Raw genomic sequence first — 24,086 nt, forward strand, 5'->3', positions numbered from 1 at the left:
TGGGAACCAAAATGTTTTAATTTTAAAAGAGTCCGGTTTTCGATTCTTGATGCCCAACCCTACTCAGCCGTGACTTCCTTATCTCCCTATGGACATTGATTGCTGGCAACATACCAGCAGACATATCCCAGCTGAGCTCCAGAGACGTGACACGAAAAGCAGGAATCAATATCGGAAAAGAGGAAGAAGACTTAGACTCTGACACGCCTCGGGCTGTCAGACGTCCTCCATTATCCTGCTACCAAGTGTCAAATGACAGTTGTGATTCGCGATCACACACACCGCACATTAAGCAATTGGATATATGGACGCGTGAACGGCGAGGTTGTATTGGCGTTTGATGCTGCACATATACAGTATATTTTACTTTATCACTTTAATTAAACCATAAAAAGATAGATTAATAGTTGGAAGAAGCAGGTTGCTACAGAAACAGGAGGTGACGTAATAGGCTGTTTTGTACTCCTTGAGCGCTGGCAGCTAGATCCTGTTACAGGAGTTGACGAGACTAGAAAAAACACTTCCCCTGCTTCCGCTGTTAAAAAGTAATGGTACTTTTACTCCGTTACAATCATCTAAATGTCGCTTGCTACTTTTATTTATCAATTCTTGCTTATTTATCAACTATTTAGTGCGCGAGACTACAACGTCAACATCCGCATTGGGCGCTGTTTGCGTGAATCCAATTTAAGCGTGAGGAACGTTTAAGTCTAGTACAGCAATCAAAGGACACAAAAAAGTCACATGACCTCACACAACGTCTTCTATTGGGCTTTCCGGGCAAAGGTATTAACACTAGATACGCCAGCCCGGCTAATTGACGTGCATACGTGGCGCCCATGTTGGGAAGGTCGTCATTGCCATGAAGGCAACGCCGCAGGACTGTGTTTACATTTCAGACGACAAAAACAACAGCTTTAATGTATTGTGGTATTTGTCTGGCACTGTCTGGCCAAACGTGGATATTTCCGCTCACTTATAACTTGAGAAACTCACTATTCACTGATTACTCAGTATTTGAGTAATTATTTCACTGTGCACTTTTTACTCTTATTCAAGTAATATTTTGGAGGACGACTTTTTACTTTTACTTTTATTGTCAAGTAACAGTACTCTTGAGTACAATGTTTGGCTACTCTACCCACCTCTGGAGGACATCCTCTGTTGCTAATCTTACGTTCCGGCAACATTTTTGCTCATCAGATCAACCAGTGTCGTATTTGTTGCACTGGTCTTTTATATTTTCGCGTTCAGGTGCTGCGGGTCGTGGCCCTGGTTGTGGTCCCAGCGGAACCGCGAAGCACACGTAACATCGGCGACAAGAGTTGATCCACTAGTACAGCTTGTGTTAATTAGGAAATGCGCCTACAATTATCTAATTAGTTTACGGATGTTAATGTTAAATGTATTAAGCGATGGAGCAATGTTAGGGATTATGTCACAACACGGAATGAACTAACTTCAAGTTCAGAAATGGCCAATAAAAACAGAAAGATATAATATTTTATATTAATATTTTCCTGGCGGATGCATTTGGGATTAGCTTTTGAAGTTGGTAATACTAAAAAAGGAAGTGAAACAGACAAGGATTTTAGTCCATTCTTTTCCAGAATGAGAGTGCTTAAAGAGGAGGATGCTGTTAATGTGGCACAGCTTGAGGCAGGCATCAGGTGCAGGTGGAGATGGGCCGGCCTCAAGTTGGAGGCCAGAACAAAAAAAGCAAAGAAATGAGGCAAATTTAATTTTAATCTTAGATTTGTACATCAACATGTACCTGTGCGGTGAAGAAAATTTATTTGACCTTATTGTATTCTTCAATCCTTCAGATTGTTTAATTCATCCATCCATCCATTTTCTGAGCCGCTTCTCCTCACTAGGGTCGCGGGCATACTGGAGCCTATCCCAGCTATCATCGGGCAGGAGGCGGGGTACACCCTGAACTGGTTGCCAGCCAATCGCAGGGTACGTACAAACAAACAACCATTCGCACTCACATTCACACCTACGGGCAATTTAGAGTCTCCAATTAATGCATGTTTTTGGGATGTGGGAGGAAACTGTAGTGCCCGGAGAAAACCCACGCAGGTACGGGGAGAACATGCAAACTCCACACAGGCGGGACCGGGGATTGAACCCCGCTCCTCAGAACTGTGAGGCTGACGCTCTAACCAGTCGGTCACCGTGCCGCCAGATGCTCCTGAATGAAAATGAACTGACGTTCGAAAACCGTTCATAGGCGCCAGAATGAGCTTGTTCTCAATAATGTTCATCAGGCAGAAATTAACTAACTTCACTTCATGTTTGCAAAATATGAACTAGTTCATGAACTCGTTCAGATACAAGACTGTTTCCAACTACAGTACTGTAGTTTAAAACATCACCACAGTGAATTCTGGGTACACGTAATGCTTTTTTGCTGACAACATTGTTAGTGTGAGGAACAGTGCCAATAGTTCCACAACCCAGGAAAACGCCTGTTCACACCATATCCACACGAGCTGTTGTTCACGTCACTCAAGTAGGGCTTGCCTCAAAGGCATGTGCTTGTGTAGAATGTGAGGATGGTCAAGTGGTCAAATAAAATACCTGCACCTCTCTAAATTAGTTCCACAAATTGTCATTGCGGCGGCACAGTGGCCGACTGTTTAACACATCCTCCTCACAGTTCTGAGGACCCGGGTTCAGATCCAGCCTCGCCTGTGTGTAGTCTGCATGTTCTCCCCATGCCAGCTTGGGTTTTCTTCGGGTACTCCGATTTCCCACATCCCAAAAACATGCATGCAAGGTTAATTAAAGACTCTCTTTCCCGTAGGTGTGTGCCCTGCGATTGGCTGGCAACCAGTTCAGGGTGTACCCCGCCTCTCGCCCACAGTTAGCTGGGATAGGCGCCAGCATGCCCGCGACCCTAATGAGGGAGGATAATGGATGGATGGAAATTGGCATTGCATTGTATACAGCGGCTGAAATAAGTATTTAACACAAGAAGTCTTCAAATCTTGAAGGCTCCGTGGGCTTCTTTTATGAACCTTTAGTTCCAGTTCTTTCCATAGATTTTTTATTGGATTCAAGTCAGGTGATTGGCTGGGGCATTCGAGCAGCTTTATTTTCTTCTTTGAAACCAATTGAGAGTTTCCTTGGCAGTATGTTTTGGATCATTATCCTGATGAAATGTCCAACCTCGTTTCATTTTCATCATCCTTGTAGATGGCAGCAAGATTTTTGTCAAGAATGTCTCGCTACATTTGCCCATTCATCCTTCCTTCAATAATGTTAAGTTTACAAGTATCATTTGCAGAAAATCAGGCCCACACCATCATGTTCCCACCTCCAAACTTCACTGTTGGTATGGTGTTTTTAGGGTGATGTGCAGTGCCATTTCTCCTCCAAACGTGGTGTGCATTATGGCATCCAAACAGTTAAATTTTGCTCTCATCTGACCAGACTATATTCTCCCAGTATTTAAGTGGCTTGTCCAAATGTTCAGCAAACTTTAAACCAGCTTTGAAATGCTTGGGTCTTGCGTGGTGAGCGTGCATACGGGCCATGACGGTGGAGTGCATTACTCACTGTTTTCCTTGTACAAGAGTACTTGCTAATTCCAGGGGCCTCATGTACAAAGACATGGATTTCCTACTGACATGGCGTCCGCTCAAATCCCGAAAATGTCGGAAGCACAAAAATATCCAGATGTATGAATCTGTGTGTACGCATGAATCCAAGCACATTTCCTTCGTACATCCCAAATCAACGTAGAATTGACCGCACATGTTGGAGTAGCTGACTCCTCCCTGTCCACGGCCACATTTAAATATGCAAATCATATTTAAATGATCCCTGCACCTGAGATCCCAATCTCTGCATGATCAGGAAAAAAGAAAATGAACAAGGTAATGAAGAAAAATATTTTTTCTGAATGTGAAGTTGCTCAATGAAGTGGATGTGCGCAAGAAAATCCTCTTTGGTATGCTGTCCTCCGGTGTTAACAACAAGCGAAAGAGGAGTGAATGGGACAGCGTGTGTGAGGCTGTCAAATGTTTTGGGGTTGGAACAACGCACACACGGTAAACTAAAAAAGAAGTGCTCAGACATAAAGGTGGATGTGAAGTGGTTGACAGCTGCCCACCGCCAAAGTGTGGCTAAAACAGGCAGAAGAATCGCCGTGGAGGACCTCACTCCGTTTGAGGAGAGAGTCGCTGCAATCATGGGTGACACTGCTCTCTCAGGGGTGGTGGGAGCACATGTGGCTGACTCTGATTACCCCCAAGGTAAATACCATTTATTTCTATAACTCACAAGAAATGTGTTCATACAGTAACCTACACTCAGCCGTATGAGATAAAGGTTCATGCGTAAATGGAGCTAAGAACCGCTCCAGTGAGAGTTGGAGATCATGGCTTGATGAAGTCAACAGAACCACATAATCTGCTAAAAGCAGAGATGCAATACTGAGGCCACCAAACCGGACCCTCTCTACACCTCAGCTGTGCCTAGAAATTCTGTCCATAAAAGTTATGAACAGAATCGGTGCCAAAGGCCAGCCTTGGCGGCATCCAACCCTCTGCAGAAACAAATCTGAATTACTGCCGGCAGTGCGGACCAAACTCCGACACCAGTCGTACAGGGACTGGACAGCCCGTACCATGGGGTTCGGTACCCCATTCTCCCCGACTCCTGCGGCAAGTCCACAAAAACGTCGACTGGTTGGACAAACTCCCATGCACCCCCGATGTCCCTGCCGAGGCTGTCGAGGTGGTCCACTATTCCACGGCCAGGAAAAAAACCACACTACTCCTTCTGAATCTGAGAATATCAGCAACTCTGAATAGACCTTACCAGGGAGGCTGAGGACTGTGATCACCCTGTAGTTGGAACACACCCTCTGGTCCCCTTTCTGAAAAAGGAGGTCTACCTACCATCCTAGTCTGCCGATCCAGAGGCCCTGTCCCCAATGTCCACGTGATGTTACAAAAGTGTGTTAACCAGGACAGCCCCACAACATTACGAGCCTTTAGGAACTCCGGGTGAATCTCATCCACCCCTCAGGCCTTGCCCCCTTGAAGCTTTTTAACCACCTTGGTGACATCAACCCCAGAGATAGCAGAGCCCGCCTCAGATATCCCAGACCCAGCTTCCTCATGGGAAGGCGTGCAGTTGAATTAAAGGAGGTCTTCAATGTATTCTCCCCACCGACTCACAACCTCCCGAATCGAGGTCAGCAGCGCCCCATCCCCACTATACAAAGTGTTGATGGTTCATTGCTTCCCCCTCCTGAGACGCCGGATGGTGGACCAGAATTTCATTGAAGCTGTCTGGAAGTCGTTCTCCATGGCCTCACCGAACTCCTCCAACGTCCGAGTTTTTGCCTCAGTGACCACCAAAGCTGCTCCTCCCAATCACACTCTTGCAGGTCTCACTGTCACTTGAACCTACATCCCCCACGGTGGCAGGCGATGATCTTAACCATTGGGCCACGGCTGCCCAATGGTTAACATCCACGGCTCAGGGTGGGTACTCTGAATTGCTGTTTGGTACATCAGCACAAACAACTGTCAGGACCTGTGCCGCCGCCCGAAGGCGGAGGGTGGCTATCCTCTCGTCCACGCGGGTGAACCCCAATGTACAGGCGCCGAGCTGGGAGGCAATAAATATACCCATACCTACTCTGCGCCTCTCACCGTGAGCAACTCCATAGTGGAATAGAGTCAACACCTCTCGAGACGAGTGGTATCAGAGCACAAGCTGTGTGTGGAGGCGAGCCCAACTATATCTAGTCGGAACTTCTCAACCTCACACACCAGCTCGGGTTCCTTCCCTGCCAGAGAAGCGACGTTCCCCATCCCTACAGCCAGCTTCTGTAGCCGGGGATCGGATCACTGCCCAGCTCACACTGCACCCGACCCCTATGGCCCCTCCCAGAGGTGGTGAGCCCATGGGAAAGGAAAGAAATAAGTGAATTTAAAATAATGAGTGATTTAATCATCTAGTTTATTTGGTGATTACGACACCTTTTATGACTTTGATGCAGCTGAGGAATTTAGGGGAAAATGAATAGACAAGTGACATGAATAGTTAACTCCGTAAGATTTAAATCAATTCGGAGAGGAGACCCAGTCAGCAAACTTGCATCCCACTGACGTCAGCCCTTTATCAAATGTTCCATCGCCCTGATGTTGCAGAACATTTCCTCATTGACAATATGTTGCAGATACAGTGGGTACGGAAAGAATTCAGACCCCCTTAAATTTTTCACTCTGTTATATTGCAGCCATTTGCTAAAATCATTTTTTATTTGTTTCCTCATTAATGTACACACAGCACCCCATATTGACAGAAAAAAAATGAATTGTTGAAATATTTGCAGATTTATTAAAAAAGAAAAACTGAAATATCACACAGCCGTAAGTATTCAGACCCTTTGCTCAGTATTTAGTAGAAGCACCCTTTTGAGCTAATACAGCCATGAGTCTTTTTGGGAATGATGCAGCAGGTTTTTCACCTGGATTTGGTGATCCTCTGCCATTCCTCCTTGCAGATCCTCCCCAGTTCTGTCAGGTTGGATGGTGAACGTTGGTGGACAACGATTTTCAGGTCTCTCCAGAGATGCTCAATTGGGTTTAAGTCAGGGTTCTGGCTGGGCCATTCAAGAATAGTCACGGAGTTGTGAAGCCACCCCCTTGGTATTTTAGCTGTGTGCTTAGGGTCATTGTCTTGTTGGAACGTGAACCTTCGGCCCAGTCTGAGGTCCTGAGCCCTCTGGAGAAGGTTTTCGTCCAGGATATCCCTGTACTTGGCCGCATTCATCTTTCCTTGGATTCCAACCAGTCGTCCTTTCCCTGCAGCAGAAAAACACCCCCACCAGACCGTTTGGGGGCATGCGGGAGGGCGGTTCTTTGAAAACGGACACACAAACTTTGAGCTTTAAGTGTATAGATTTGTTATTTTGTTCATTTATGTAATGCATTTATATATATGTGTGTTTTTGTGTGCGTGTGTGAGACCGCCGCGCCCCCTCCCAACCCCCGCTAATTGTTCCTCGAATTTTACTTTACTTTTTCCATTTCACAGCCCTGCTCCAAATAACTGAAGATGACTTGTTCTTTCCAACTAAACCTACCGAAGCAGATACTGCACCAAGCTTACTTTCCGCACTCATCTTTCTTTTTAGTACTTTTCCTGCTGCGGGCTTATGGTTTATGTGTGTCTGGCCTGCCCTCCAACAGATGTTTGTCATTGGCAGGCTTTAGTTGTCGATCAACGCAAAACTTTAAAGGCGGTATGTGGTTGGTTGGCCTGAAAAATACATACAGTTGGTGTGATATCGTTTTTCATTATATATATATATATATATATATAATATAATATAATATATTGAATGTTCATATCTAGATAAATATACATATATATAAATATATAAATACATATAATAACGATAAATCGCCCAGCCCTGGAAGGAAGTCAGTTTCAAGCCCGATATGCAAGTCGGCCAACTAATTTTAGAATCAGATCTAACCTTGAGTGTGGTCAAACGTCGTTAGCCGTACAGTGGGATATGAGGAAAAATTGGCAGTTCCCCACTGGTTTCGCTGGACCTTTCAAACCTGTTGAGGGCTCCACTCTATGCATTGATTTTCATCAGAATGGTGAAGCAGCCTATTTAATTTAATAAAAGATTTTGGCATTGTTTTACAATGTAACCCCAGTATCTCTCTCTCCAGAGTCTTTTGACCACAAAACCAAGTTTACCTGATACAGACACGGAAGGGAGGTCCTTTCCAGATGAAAAAGAGCAGGTATGTTCTTAATCTGAGTCATTCTGTTGTAGTCTTCATGTTTAAGAAAAATGAGTAATTCAGACAAAAAGAAGAAACAAAGGTATAGAACTTGGTTAAACAGACATAGTAATCAGTGGTGGCTGCTGGAGTTTTTCTTTTTTTCCCCCTTTGTGTGGACCCACGGTGGACTGTTTAAAGCGGCAGCGGGACATTCATTGGAGGAGAAAAGCACCGACTGCTTGCGCCCGGCTACACTCTCTCGGCAGCTGGTTTGCAGCAGCACTGTTTCTGACGAGGGGGATGTCAGCGCTGTTCGACTGTCGACACTAGTTGTTTTTGCGCCTTGATGGGCAGCACTCTTGCAACAGCCACGGAAAGTTTGTAGCTGGTGAACTCCCTACGATGGGGCCCTACCTACGACTGGACTGGATGGGGGGGGGGGGGGGGGGGGATCGAGTAGCGTCGGCAAAGTGGCCCAGAGGAGTGAGGAGTGATGCAGAGCTGGATGGGACTGGCAAATGGAGACATTCTTTGTTACTCGACAACGGATGCAACAGTTTCTTGTTTACTTTCAACTCGGCTCGTGGCAATGGGAGTGACATCTTGCAATGGGATCACAACATCGATGTTTTATGTTTTTTTTCAATTTCATTCATTCATTCATCATCCGTTCCGCTTATCCTCACATGGGTCGCGGGAATGCTGGAGCCTATCCCAGCTATCATCGGGCAGGAGGCAGGGTACACCCTGAAATGGTCGCCAGCCAATCGCAGGGCACACAGAAACAAACAACCATTCGCACTCACATTCACACCTACGGGCAATTTAGAGTATTCAATTAACCTACCCTGCATGTCTTTGGGATGTGGGAGGAAACCGGAGTACCCGAAAAAAACCCATGTAGACACGGGGAGAACATTCAAACTCCACACAGGCGGGGCCGGGATTTGAACCCCGGTCCCCAGAACTGTGAGGCGAAGGTGCTAACCAGTCGTCCACCGTGCCGCTTTTTTAAAATGTATTATTATAATTTTTTTTGTTTTTGTGACAGTGGACTCTTGGAAAAGTAATTTTGGCTGTTTTTTCTCGATATACAAAGGACTGACAATAAGCTACCATATATATGCATGTGTGTGTGTGTGTATATATAATAGTGGGTACGGAAAGTATTCAGAATGTACACACAGCACCCCATATTGACAGAAAAAAACGGAATTGTTGAGATTTTTGCAGATTTATTAAAAAAGAAAAACTGAAATATAATACAGCCATCAGTATTCAAACCCATCGCTCAGTATTTAGTAGAAGCATCCTTTTAAGATAATACAGCCATGAGTCTTTTTGGTCTCTGTAACCCTCACAAGTTACCATTCACCTCTGGCTGACAGTTCATCTGAGAGAGACTGTTTTCCTTGTAATTTTTCCTCATGACTTCCTTTAGTGGGGTCAGTAACCCAAGAGCCTCTTGTGCCTTTCCATCTCTGTGTCCTTAAAGTCCAACTCCAGAGCATTTGTTACATCCACTGGCATCACTGGAGGGAGTTCCTTTTCAGAAACCCTGGTTCCTCTTTTATCGAGACATGGAGAGGAGCAGTGAACCATAATGTTCGCAGATGACATTGTGATCTGCAGTGAAAGCAGGGAGCAGGTGGAGGAACAGTTAGAAAGGTGAGGCATGCACTGGAAAGGAGAGTAATTGTCATGAACAGAACAGAGGATAGGACCCAAAAATGCACGACTCCAAAACAAATGGACAGTTTCAAAAAGAGACGTTTAATATACAGGCAGAGGTCGGTATACAGGCATGCGATCCAAAAAAGGCAACAGTATCCAAAAACGTGAGGCAAAAAGGCGAGGTCGATCATCGGAACAGGGTCTAGTCTTACTGTGAGTCTGTGACGTGGAAACATGGAATGCTGGAACACGACGACAAGGTACAACGAACTGGCGACGAGAAAGAATGAGACACGAGGTTAAATGCAAGGGGTAATTTGGGTGAACGAGGCACAGGTGGTGAAGATGCTCTCAGGAGCAGGTGTGTGTGAAACAGGGGGAAGACAAAAACCGGAACACACACCCATGACAGGAATGAAGATTAGCCGAAGAAAGAAAGAATATACAGTAGGTATGGAAAGTATTCAGAACCCCATTAAATTTTTCACTCTTTGTTATATTGCAGCCATTTGCTAAAATCATTTAAGTTCATTTTTTCCCTCATTAATGTACACACAGCACCCCATATTGACAGAAAAAAACGGAATTGTTGAAATTTTTGCAAATTTATTAAAAAGGAAAAACTGAAATATCACACAGCCATAAGTATTCAGACCCTTTGCTCAGTATTTAGTTGAAGCACCCTTTTGAGCGAATACAGCCATGAGTCTTTTAGGGAATGATGTTTTTCACACCTGGATTTGGGGATCATCTGCCATTCCTCCTTGCAGATCCTCTCCAGTTCTGTCAGGTTGGATGGTGAACGTTGGTGGACAGTCATTTTCAGGTCACTCCAGAGATGTTCAATTGGGTTGCAGTCAGGGCTCTGGCTGGGCCATTCAATAAAAGTCACTTAGTTGTTCTGAAGCCGCTCCTTCGTTATTTTAGCTGTGTGCTGAGTGTCATTGTCTTGTTGGAAGATGAACCTTTGGCCCAGTCTGAGGTCTCGCTACTATGTATATATATACATGTATATATATACAACCGCAATTCCAATGAAGTTGGGACGTTGTGTTAAACATAAATAAAAACTCAATACAATTATTTGCAAATCATGTTCAACCTATATTTAATTGAATACACTACAAAGACAAGATATTTAATGTTCAAACTGATAAACTTTATTGTTTTTAGCAAATAACTTAACTTAGAATTTTATGGCTGCAACACGTTCCAAAAAAGCTGGGACAGGGTCATGTTTAACACTGTGTTACATCACCTTTTCTTTTAACAACATTCAATAAACGTTTGAGAACTGGGGACACTTATTTCCCATTCTTGCTTGATGTACAGCTTCAGCTGTTCAACAGTCTGGGGTCTCCGTTGTCGTATTTTACGCTTCATAATGCGCCACACGTTTTCAATGGGAGACAGGTCTGGACTGCAGGCAGGCCAGTCTAGTACCCGCACTCTTTTACTACGAAGCCACACTGTTGTAACACGTGCAGAATGTAGTTTGGCATTGTCTTGCTGAAATAAGCAGGGGCGTCAAAGACCTCTCCAAAACCTGTATGTACCTTTCAGCATTAATGGTACCTTCACAGATGTGGAAGTTACCCATGCCATTGGCACCAACACAGCCCTATACCATCACAGATGCTGGCTTTTTAACTTTGCGTCCATAACAGTCCGGATGGTTCTTTTCCTCTTTGGCCCGGAGGACACGACATCCACAATTTTGCCCAAAAATTTGAAATGTGGACTCGTCGAACCACAGAACAATTTTCTACTTTTCTTCAGTCCATCCTAGATGAGCTCGGGCTGAGAGAAGCCGGCGGCATTTCTGGGTGTTGTTGATAAATGGCTTTTGCTTTGCAAAGGTGAGTTTCAAGTTGCACTTACAGATGTAGCGCTGAACTGTATTTACTGACATTGGTTTTCTGAAGTGGTGATATCCTTTACATATTGATGTCGGTGTTTGATGCAGTGCCGCCCAAGGGATCGAATGTCACGGGCATTCAATGTTAGTTTTCGGCCTTGCCGCTTACATGCAGTGATTTCTCCAGATTCTCTGAACCTTTTGATGATATTATGGACCGTAGATGATGAAATCCCTAAATTCCTTGCAATTGTATGTTGAGGAACATTGTCCTGAAACTGTTCGACTATTTTCTCACGCACTTGTTCACAAAGAGGTGAACCTCGCCCTATCTTTGCTTGTGAATGACTGAGCAATTCAGGGAAGCTCCTTTTATACCCAATCATGGCACCCACCTGTTCCCAATTAGCCTGTTCACCTGTGGGATGTTCCAAACGTGTGTTTGATGAGCATTCCTCAACTTTCTCAGTCTTTTTTGCCACCTGTCCCAGCTTTTTTGGAACGTGTTGCAGCCATAAAATTCAAAGTTAATGACTATTTTCTAAAAACAATAAAGTTTATCAGTTGAACATTAAATATCTTGTCTTTGTTGTGTATTCAATTAAATATAGGTTGAACATGATTTGCAAATCAATGTATTCTGTTTTTATTTGTTTAACACAACGTCCCAACTTAATTGGAATTGAGGTTGTATATATCCATCCATCCATTTTCTACTGCTTATCCAGGTTGAGTCACGGGGGCAGTAGCTTTAGCAGGGACGCCCAGACTTCCCTCTCCCCAGCCACTTCATCCAGGATCCCGAGGTGTTCCCAGGCCAGCCGAAGGACGTAGTCTCTCCAGCGTGTCCTGGGTCGTCCCCGGGGTCTCCTCCTGGTGGGACGTGCCCGGAACACCTCACCAGGGAGGCGTCCGGGAGGCATCCGAATCAGATGCCCCAGCCACCTCATCTGGCTCCTCTCGATGTGGAGGAGCAGCGACTCTACTCTGAGATCCTCCAGGATGACCGAGCTTCTCACCCTATCTCTAAGGGAGAGCCCGGACACCCTGCGGAGGAAACTTTTTTCGGCCGCTTGTATCCGGGATCTTGTTTTTTCGGTCACGACCCACAGCTCGTGACCATAGGTGAGGGTAGGTACGTAGATCGACCGGTAAATTGAGAGCTTCGCCTTTCGGCTTAGCTCCTTCTTTACCACAACGGACCGATACAAAGTCTGCATCACTGCAGACGCTGCACCGATCCGCCTGTCGATCTCCAGTTCCATTCTTCCCTCACTTGTGAACAAGACCCCAAGATACTTGAACTCCTCCACTTGGGGCAGGATCTCATCCCCGACCTGGAGAGGGCATGCCACCCTTTTCCGACTGAGGACCATGGTCTCAGATTTGGAGGTGCTGATTCTCATCCCAGCCGCTTCACACTCGGCTGCGAACTGCTCCAGTGAGAGTTGAAGGTCACGGCTTGATGAAGCCAACAGAACCACATCATCTGCAAAAAGCAGAGATGCAATACTGAGGCCACCAAACCTGACACCCTCTACGCCTCGGCTGTGCCTAGAAATTCTGTCCATAAAAGTTATGAACAGAATCGGTGACAAAGGGTAGCCTTGCCGGAGTCCAACCCTCACCGGGAACGAGTCCGACTTACTGACGGATATGCGGCCCAAACTCTGACTCCGGTCGTACTCCGGTTTGGTACCCCATACTCCCGAAGCACCCTCCACAGGACTCCCCGAGGGACACGGTCGAACGCCTTCTCCAAGTCCACGAAACACATGTAGACTGGTTGGGCGAACTCCCATGCACCGAGGACCCTGCCGAGGGTGTAGAGCTGGTCCACTGTTCCAAGGCCAGGACGAAAACCACACTGCTCCTCCTGAATCTGAGATTTGACTTCCCGACTGACCCTCCTCTCCAGCACCCCTGAATAGACCTTACCAGGGAGGCTGAGGAGTGTGATCCCCCTGTAGTTGGAGCACACCCTCCGGTCCCCCTTCTTAAAAAAGGTGACCACCACCCCAGTCTGCCAATCCAGAGGTACTGTCCCCGATGTCCACGCGATGTTGCAGAGGCGTGTCAACCAGGACAGCCCCACAACATTCAGAGTCTTTAGGAACTCCGGCCGAATCTCATCCACCCCTGCCACCGAGGAGCTTTTTTAACTACCTCAGTGACCTCAAACCCAGAGATAGGAGAGTCCACCTCAGAGAACCCACACTCTGTTTCCTCATGGGAAGGCGTGTCGGTGGTCTTCGAAGTATTCTACCCACCGACTCACAACGTCCCGAGTTCAGGTCAGCAGCGCCCCATCCCCACTATACACAGTGTTGGTGGAGCACTGCTTTCCTCTCCTGAGACGCCTGATGGTGGACCAGGATTTCCTCGAAGCCGTCCTAAAGTCTTTCTCCATGGCCTCACCGAACTCCTCCCATACCCGAGTTTTTGCTTCAGCGACCACAAGAGCTGCATTCCGCTTGGCCAGCCGGTACCCATCAGCTGCCTCAGGAGTCCCACAGGCCAAAAAGGCCCGATAGGACTCCTTCTTCAGCTTGACGGCATCCCTCACCGTTGGTGTCCACCAACGGGTTCGGGGATTGCCGCCACGACAGGCACCGACCACCTTACGGCCACAGCTCCGGTCGGCCACCTCAGCAATGGAGGCGCGGAACATGGTCCACTCTGAACTCTGTCCCCCGCCTCCCCCGGAACATGAGCAAAGTTCTGTCGGAGGTGGGAGTTGAAACTCCTTCTGACAGGGGATTCTGCCAGACGTTCCCAGCAGAACCTCACAATACGTTTGGGCCTGCCACGTCGGACCGGCATCTTCCCCCACCATCGGAGCCAACTCACCACCAGGTGGTGATCAGTTGACAGCTCCGCCCCTCTCTTCACCCGAGTGTCCAAGACATGCGGCCGCAAGTCCGATGACACGACCACAAAGTCGATCATCGAATTGCGACCTAGGGTGTCCTGGTGCCAAGTGCACGTGTGGACACCCTTATGCTTGAACATGGTGTTCGTTATAGACAATCCGTGACGAGCACAGAGGTCCAATAACAGAACACCGCTCGGGTTCTGATCGGGGGGGCCGTTCCTCCCAATCACACCTTTCCAGGTCTCACTGTCATTGCCCACGTGAGCATTGAAGTCCCCCAGCAGGACGATGGAGTCCCCAGCGGGAGCGCTCTCCAGCACTCCAGGACTCCAAAAAGGGTGGGTACTCTGAACTGCTATTTGGTGCATAGGCACAAACAACAGTCAGGACCCGTCCCCCCACCCGAAGGCGGAGTGAGGCTACCCTCTCGTCCACCGGGGTGAACCCCAACGTACAGGCGCCGAGCCGGGGGGCAATAAGTATACCCACACCTGCTCGCCGCCTCGCACCGTGTGCAACTCCAGAGTGGAAGAGAGTCCAACCCCTCTCGAGAGGACTGCTACCAGAGGCCAAGCTGTGTGTTAAGGCAAAACTTCTCGACCTCACACACCAGCTCGGGATGCTTCCCTGCCAGAGAGGTGATATTCCACGTCCCTAGAGCCAGCTTCTGTAGCCCGGGATCGGATCACCAAGGTCCCCTATAGCCCCTCCCACAGGTGGTGAGCCAATGGGGAGGGGGACCCACGTTACCCTTTCAGCCTGTGCCCGGCCGGGCCCCATGGGTCCAGGCCCGGCTACCAGGTGCTTGCCTTCGAGCCCCACCACCAGGCCTGGATCCAGTGGGGGGCCCCGGTGACCCGGGTCCGGGCAAGGGAAAACGAAGTCCATTGTTTGTCGTCATGATTAGGGGTCCCTCACCTAGTACCTGTTTGTCATTGGTGACCCTGCCAGGGGCATAAAGCCCCAGACAACTTCGCTCCTAGGATCACTGGGACACACAAACCCCTCCACCACGACAAGGTGACGGCTCAAGGAGGGGTATATATATATATTTATACATCTGCGATTGGCTGGCAACCAGTTCGGGGTGTACCCCGCCTCCTGCCCGATGATAGCTGGGGTAGGCTCCAGCGCTCCCGCGACCCTTGTGAGGAGAAGCGGCTCAGATAATGGATGGATGGGATGGATATATATACATAGTCGCGAGGGGCCCTCAGGGTGTTCCCCTCTCTCTCTCTCTCTCTACTATATATATATATATATATATATATTTACACACACACAGTATGTATCCCATTCTAAATCCATTTGGTTTAATATGAATTTCGTCTCCCTTTTTATATCTTTTCCCTTTCTTCCAGGAGCCTATTTGTGAGGTCACACACTGATGTTGGACAAGATGGCCTGGTTGACTGTCCACTCAAAATCAACCCAAATGTGTTCTATTGGGTTGATGACAAGACTGCAGGTTGTTGGAGGCCAGTGAAGTTAATACACACCAAATTCTATCATCCATATCTTTATGGACCTTCCCTTTTGCACTGGTGCACAGACGTGTTGGAACAGGAAGGGGTAATCCCCAACTGTTTGACTGTCCAAAATCTCTAAAAATGCTCAAGCATTCAGAGTTACTTTCACTGGAGCTCAGGGTCTAATTTTTTGGACATTTCCAACTTTGTGGGAACAGTATGGCCCCTTCCTTTTCCAACATGACTGTGCATCAGTGCACAAATCAAGGTTCATAAACACATGGATGAGAGAATTTATGTGGATGCACTCGACTGGCCTGCACAATCCTGACCACAACCCTGTAGAGCACGTTGAGATGAATTTGAGTGGAGACTGAGAGCCAGACCTTGTCGTCCAACTTCAGTATGTAACCTAACAAATGCGCTTCTGGAAGAATGGTCATAAATTCCCATAAACACGCTTTTAAAGCTAGTGGAAAGCCTTTCCAGAAAAGTGTTAGATGTTATAATTGCAGAGGGTACACCGATGTCATATTAAACCATGTGGATTAAGAATGGGATCTCACTTAAATTCTGAGTCAAAGCACGTGAGCGAATACTTTTGGCAATATAGTATATATACACTCCTAGTTGAGCCCACGTTAACAAAAAACATCTAAGAATCAAGTAAATAGGTGAGTGCCAATTAAGGAGAATTTAGTGCAGAATGATTAAAAATCAAAATAAGTGAAAAAAAGTGGCATTGGCGCATCCCTACAGTTTATGCTTTTGCCAAGTATCCCAGTACTGATGGTTCAGTCATCATTCAATGAAATGATTTGGCATTGACAATTTTGATTTTATGGTCTTTGTTATGTTTTACAGATTTTGTCTAGTACAATTCCAAACAGAGTTCCTGAAACCACTGACCGCGGGGTAACATCTGCCCTTCCCCGACAGGAAGAGGTATGGCTGAACTTGAATTCTCCATTTATTACGATTTATGAGACCAGCTTTCTTCCAAGATTGCTTATGTTAAACTGAATTAGACTAAACATCAATTTACGGAATATTTGTTTCGGGTCCCACACCTGCCGTGACTAGTGAAAATCTGCGAGTAAGTGACCCCCCCATGTTTATATGTCTGTATTAATAGTTTAAACCCTAAATATACCACAAAATAAGATCCCAAAGTACCTGACTATCAATTCATACTAATCTAACAACATTTGCCTTAAAAAAATGCTTTAAAGATTGTTTTCATTTAAAAAAAAAATAATAATAATTGTCATCAGTGGATAATAATAATTGATAATAATAATAATAACTCCATCCATATTGAACTGTAGGAATCAGGACGGATGAGAAGAGAGAGTAATAAGGGACCAACATCTACTAGAAATGTGAATCTAAAGGATCTTAGAATAAATCCATTTGTGACGTAGTCTCGGAATCATCCATCCATCCATTTTCTTTACCGCTTATCCTCACTCAGGTCGCGGGCGTGCTGGGGCCTATCCCAGCTATCATCGTGCAGGAGGCGGGGTACACCCTCAACTGGTTGCCAGCCAATCGCAGGGCTCATACAAACAAACAACCATTCGCACTCACATTCACACCTACGGGCAATTTAGAGACTTCAATCAACCTACCATGCATGTTTTTTGGGATGTGGGAGGAAACCGGAGTGCCCGGAGAAAACCCATGCAAGCACAGGGCGAACATGCAAACTCCACACAGGCGGGGCCGGGGATTGAACCTCGGTCCTCAGAACTGTGAGGCAGACGCTCTAACCAGTCGTCCACCGTGCCGCATTTTCAAGACTAATATTACTTTATTATTTAATTAAATTAATTTAATTAAGTAATTGAGTAATATTTTTGTCCAACCGTTTCAGTCGCATACAGTCCCCTCCAAAAGTATTAGAAAGGCAAGGACAATTCCTTTGTTTTTGTTGTATACTGAAGACATTTGGGTTTCAGATCAAAAGATGTACATGAGACAAAAGTTCAGAATTCCAGCTTTTATTTCATGGTATTTACATTAGGCTTTACACGATCAGGATTTTTGGGGCCGATCACCGATCAGCGAGTTTAAAAAAACGATAACCAATCACCGATCCGATCACAAGATGGAGCAATGTGTCTATTTACATGTTCATTTACTGTATATACCTGTGTACTGTATACTGAGTATCTTCGAAAGTATTCTCTATTCTCTAGTCCAGCGATTCCCAACCAGTGTGCCGTGTCACATTAGTGTGCCATGAGTGATCTTAAGGTGTGCCGTGGGAAATTGTCAAATTTTACTTAACTGCTCAAAAAATTATTCATTGCAAGAAATATTCAAGAAATAATGTATCTTTGTTCGCCTATTTATGCCAGTGAGGCATAGTGATAGACAGAACTAATAAATGTTGTTCTATTAGATGGCAGGAAGTACATACAGTAATTACTGTTTATTTACTTTTTGTGAAATTTTTGTTTGTTGGTGTGCCATGAGATTTTCCAACTGTAAAATATGTGCCTTCGCTCCATAAAGGTTGGAAATCGCTGCTCTAGTCAGATCATATATTCTAATCAGTCAGGTCAAACCAACATTACATAAATAATGTGTGCGAACTTACTGTAATTGAATTCCTTTATCCATCCATCCATTCTCTGAGCCGCTTATCCTCACAAGGGTCGCGGGAGTGCTGGAGCCTATCCCAGCTATCATCGCGCACTTCCTTTATTGTAATTAAATTAGTTCACACACACCAAAACCTTCGAGCGAGAGTTGACATAACACTGGCATGTTTACGGACAATCGTTAGTGCTAGCACTAGCTTGCTAGGCTACATAACGTTTTGTTGCTTGCTTGCGAGCCGTATCATATTAAAAGTACCTGAACATACCTCAAGCAATCCTTAAATGAACGTAATCTCTCGAGCACCGATGACCACCAGCACACGTTTTTTCCCATAATACACACAACGCGATTCATTGTTGTTGTCGTCACCATGGTAACGAGTGTATCCGGTCACCTTTGAGTTGACAAAATAAAGCCCAGATATCGTAAAAGACGGGATGCGGTGGTATCGGAATACAAGTTTTTATTGCAGTAGTCTGACATAGCGCAATTGTGAAAGATCAAATTTGTCTTGTAGTCTGATCCAGGCATTACGTATTCTCTGTCTCAGATGTGCTGACGTTTTTTTTTTTTTTAAATAACTTTCTTGGCTGTCAAATATTCACAGTAGTACAACCCCAATTCCAATGAAGTTGGGACTTTGTGTTAAACATAAATAAAAACAGAATACAATGATTTGCAAATCATGTTCAACCTATATTTAATTGAATACACAACAAAGACAAGATATTTAATGTTCAAACTGATAAACTTGATTGTTTTTAGCAAATAACCATTAACTTAGAATTTTATGGCTGCAACACGTCCCAAAAAACTGGGACAGGGTCATGTTTACCACTGTGTTACATCACCTTTTATTTTAACAACATTCAACAAACGTTTGGGAACTGAGGACACTTAATTGTTGAAGCTTTGTAGGTAGAATTCTTTCCCATTCTTGTTTGATGTACAGCTTCAGCTGTTCAACAGTGCGGGGTCTCCGTTGTCGTATTTTACGCTTCATAATGCGCCAGACATTTTCAATGGGAGACAGGTCTGAACTGCAGGCAGGCCAGTCTAGTACCCGCACTCGTTTACTACGAAGCCACGCTGTTGTAACACGTGCAGAATGTGGTTTGGGATTGTCTTGCTGAAATAAGCAGGGGCGTCCATGAAAAAGACATTGCTTGGATGGCAGCATGTTAATCCAAAACCTATATGTACCTTTCAGCATTAATGGTGCCTTCACAGATGTGTAAGTTACCCAAGTCATTGACACTAACACAGCCCCATACCATCACAGATACTGGCTTTTCAACTTTGCATCCATAACAGTCGGATGGTTCTGTTCCTCTTTGACCCGGAGGACACGACGTCCACAATTTCCAAAAACAATTTGAAATGTAGACTCGTCGGACCACAGAACACTTTTCCACTTTTCATCAGTCCATCTTAGATGAGCTTGGGCCCAGAGAAGCCGGCGGCGTTTCTGGTTGTTGTTCATGAATGGCTTTTGCTTTGCATAGTAGAGTTTCAAGTTGCACTTACGGATGTAACGCCGACCTGTATTTACTGACATTGGTTTTCTGACGTGTTCCTGAGACCATGTGGTGATATCCTTTACACATTGATGTCGGTTTTTGATGCAGTGCCACCTGATGGATCGAAGGCCACGTGCATTCAATGTTGGTTTTCGGCATTGCCGCTTCCATGCAGTGATTTCTCCAGATTCTCTGAACCTTTTGATAATATTATGGACCGTAGATGATGAAATCCCTAAATTCCTTGCAATTGTACGTTGAGGAACACTGTCCTTAAACTGTTCGACTATTTTCTCATGTACTTGTTCACAAAGAGGTGAACCTCGCCCCATCTTTGCTTGTGAATGACTGAGCAATTCAGCAAAGCTCCTTTTATACCAAATCATGGCACCCACCTGTTCCCAATTAGCCTGTTCACCTGTGAGCATTCCTCAACTAAACTCCTGAAGTTTGCAGATGACACCACTGTCATCGGCCTCATCAAGGATGGCGATGAGTCTGCATATCGACAGGAAGTGGAGCGACTGGAGCTGTGGTGCGGCCGACACAACCTGGAGCTGAACACGCTCAAGACTGTAGAGATGATCGTGGACTTCAGGAGGCATCCTATGCCACAGCTGCCCTTCACGTTGTCCAGCTGCCTTGTGTCAACCGTCGAGACTTTCAAGTTCCTGGGAATTACAGTCTCTCAGGACCTGAAGTGGGTGACCAACATCAACTCCGTCCTCAAAAAGGCCCAGCAGAGGATGTACTTCCTGCGGCTTCTGAGAAAGCACGGCCTGCCACAGGAGCTGCTGAGGCTGTTCTACACAGCGGTCATCGAATCAGTCCTGTGTTCTTCCATCACAGTCTGGTTTGGTGCTGCTACAAAAAAGGAAAAACTCTGACTGCAACGGACAATCGAAACTGCTGAAAGGAATGTCGGTGCCCCCCTACCCACCCTTGAGGACTTGACACGCTGCCAAAACTAAGGCAAGCGCGTGCAAAATCCTCTCGGACCCTCCACATCCCGGTCACCAGCTCTTCCAGCTCCTTCCCTCAGGTAGGCGCTACCGATCAATGCAAACTAGAACTAGCAGACATTCCAACAGCTTCTTCCCTCTTGCAATCAACTTCTTAAACACCTAACCTACAATTCCATTGCAACATGCTGGCAATTTTTTGACTTGAGTTTGTTGTCACATTTCTGTGGGGCCAATTATACATTACTCGTGCACTCACTGTAGTAGTCTCTCCACGCTACACTATTTGCATATCTGTTGTTGACCAATACTGGTCACTCATGCCAGAGTAGCATTTGCTCCATTTGCACACTGATTGAGAAGTATCTGCAACATTTGCACAATCAACATTGTCCCAGATTATCGCACTTCTCGCTTGAAGTCTCGGCGCCCTTTGCACAATGGTCATTGCACCGGACTATTGCAATATTAGTCTTTCGAACTGCTCTACGTGCTCAAGGACTCTGCATCTTTTTGCACAATTGTCCCAAAAAAAAAAACATTCTTTTTCAAAAAATGTTTCATTACCAGATAACTAGCAACCCTTTATTGCTCAGTGACTGTTTTTTGTCAATGTCTTTGTCTCAAAAGTGTTCTCTGTCAATTGACTGTTGTCGTACTTGAGCGGCTCCAACTACCGGAGACAAATTCCTTGTGTTTTTTGGACATACTTGGCAAATAAAGATGATTCTTATTCTCATTCTTTCTCAGTCTTTTTTGCCACCGGTCCCATCTTTTTTTGGAACGTGTTGCAGCCATAAAATTCTAAGTTAATGATTATTTGCTAAAAACAATAAAGTTTATCAGTTTGAACATTAAATATCTTGTCTTTGTAGTGCATTCAATTAAATATAGCTTGAACATGATTTGCAAATCATTCTATTCTGTTTTTGTTTTACACAACATCCCAACTTCATTGGAATTGGGGTTGTAAATACACACAGTATGTATCAGAGAGAGAGAGAGATACACACTGTATATATACACACACACACACACACACACACACACATTGGATAGATTTTGTTAGAAGTCATGACTAAACAATAATGAATTGTTAAAAGCGGCACGGTGGCCGACTGGTTAGAGCGTCAGCCTCACAGTTCTGAGGACCCGGGTTCAATCCCCGGCCCCGCCTGTGTGGAGTTTGCATGTTCTCCCCGTGCCTGCGTGGGTTTTCTCCGGGCACTCCGGTTTCCTCCCACATCCCAAAAAAAAACATGCATGAATTGGAGACTCTAAATTGCCCGTAGGCATGACTGTGAGTGCGAATGGTTGTTTGTTCCTATGTGCCCTGCGATTGGCTGGCAACCAGTTCAGGGTGTACCCCGCCTCCTGCCCGATGACAGCTGGGATAGGCTCCAGCACCCCCGCGACCCTAGTGAGGAGAAGCGGCTCAGAAAATGGATGGATGGATGAATTGTTAAAAAAAATGCATAGCTGATCAACACTCGTCATGCATGATGAAAATTGTCTGGAATGCTCATCACCTGCCAAAACATAATGCCAATTGCAAAATGTTTTATTTTACCATTTCTGTATTAACTTTAGTTTAAACAACAACAGCACATTTACAGTGCATCCGGAAAATATTGACATCGCTTCACGTTTTTCACATTTTGTAATGTTACAGCCTCATTCCAGAATGGAATAAATATTTTTACCCCATCAAAAGTCTACATATAGTATCCTATAATGACAATGTGAAAACAAAATTTTGGGAAGTTTTTGAAAATTTTGAAAAAATAAAAAACTAAGAAATCACGTCCATAATTATTCACAGACTTTGGCACGAAGCACAAAATTTAGCTCATGTGTATCATGTTTCCACTGATCATCCTTGAGAGGGTCCTACAACTTAATTGGAGTCCACCTGTGGAGTGGACATGATTTGGAAAGGCACACACCTGTCTATATAAGGTCCCACAGGTGACATTGCATGTCAGAGCACAAACCAAGCATGAAGTCAAAGGAATTGTCTGTATACGTCTGAGACAAGATTGTCTCAAGGCACAAATCTGGGGAAGGATACAGAAACATTTGTGATGCTTTGAAGGTTCCAATGAGCACAGTGGCCTCCATCTTCTGTAAATGGAAGAAGTCCCGAACCACCAGGACTCTTCCTAGAGCTGGCTGCCTGTCTAAACTGAGCAATTGGGGGAGAAGGGCATTAGTCAGGGAGGAGACCAAGAAGCCGATGGTTTCTCTGTTAGAGCTCCACCGGTCCTCTGTAGAGAGAGGAGAACCTTCAAAAGGACAATCATCTCTGTCGCACTCCACCAATCAGACCAGTAGACTTGGGGCAAAGGTTTACTTTCCAACAGGACAATGACCATAAGCACACAGCCAAGACAACAAAGGAGTGCCTTCAGGACAACTCTGTGAATGCCCTTGAGTGGCCCACCCAGAGCCCAGACTTGAATCCGATCAAACATCTCTGGAGAGATCTGAAAATGGCTGTGCACCAATACTCCCCATCCAACCTGATGGAGCTTGAGAGGTGCTGCAAATATGAATGGACGAAACTGTCCAAAGATAGGTGTGCCAAGCTTGTGCCAACATATTCAAAAAGACTTGTGTTTTGGAATTAAATCAGGAACCAATCTTGTCTTTTGTCATTTTAATGAAATCTTTGCAAAAAGAGAGACAGACAGAGAGGAACTTGCAATTGCTTCTCGGCTCTCCCTGACTCTGAAGAACACGGAAGAGCAAACGCACGGTTAAACTAAAATGGAAGGGAGATGAGGAGTCAAGGAAGAAAACTATTATTATAGTTATCTTGTCCTTAAGAGAAAAGGGAGGCTGGTAGAGAAAACTATTTAGCTACTAGGTACATTTGAAAAAGTCACTAAGAAAAAAAAGAACTATGAACTCTTGAAGTAATAAAAATCACCTAGAAACTATAGGATAATATCATAAAAGAATATAGACTATATTATCTTGTAAATCCCCCATTTAGATAATCAATTAATCAATCAAATGAAAAGAAAAATAACTAAGTAATGATACGATATGGATAACATGTATTTAACAATTAACCTGAAAAAAACCAAAAAAACATCTCGAGTTTCACACCATAATGTAGGTGTAATAAAACTTTCATAAGCAGGTTGTAATTCAGTCTCATAAAAAAGCTAGACGGAAGAATCCGAATCAGGTCAGGCCACAGGAGAGGACAGTGTTCTGTCATGGGTGTGTGTTCCGGTTTTTGTTTTCCCCCTGTCTCGTACACACCTGCTCCTCAGAGCATCTTCACCACCTGTGCCTCGTTTACCCTAATTACCCCTTGCATTTAACCTCGTGTCTT

The 24,086-nt window shown here is 45.2% G+C and overlaps 1 protein-coding gene across 43 annotated transcripts in view; it reads left to right on the top strand.

The window, feature by feature from the left end:
- Positions 1–24,086, top strand: part of LOC133466730 (HMG box transcription factor BBX) — a 208,161-nt gene that overhangs the window by 83,711 nt on the left and 100,364 nt on the right. For 37 of the 43 annotated variants that reach the window (XR_009785021.1, XR_009785022.1, XM_061750666.1 and 34 more), the window contains 2 exons: positions 7,716–7,790; positions 16,513–16,593. The exons of 2 other annotated variants lie outside the window; for them this stretch is intronic. Coding sequence is in view for 39 of the 41 variants with exons in the window: in XM_061750666.1 (XP_061606650.1) it covers positions 7,716–7,790; positions 16,513–16,593 (156 nt within the window). In the remaining 2 variants the exon portion in view is untranslated. The remainder of the gene's footprint in view (positions 1–7,715; positions 7,791–16,512; positions 16,594–24,086) is intronic. 4 more of the 43 variants (XM_061750658.1, XM_061750661.1, XM_061750672.1 and 1 more) reach the window with 2 other exon arrangements.

Source organism: Phyllopteryx taeniolatus, chromosome 17 (assembly GCF_024500385.1).
Source record: "Phyllopteryx taeniolatus isolate TA_2022b chromosome 17, UOR_Ptae_1.2, whole genome shotgun sequence".
Classification (NCBI taxonomy): Eukaryota; Metazoa; Chordata; class Actinopteri; order Syngnathiformes; family Syngnathidae; genus Phyllopteryx; species Phyllopteryx taeniolatus.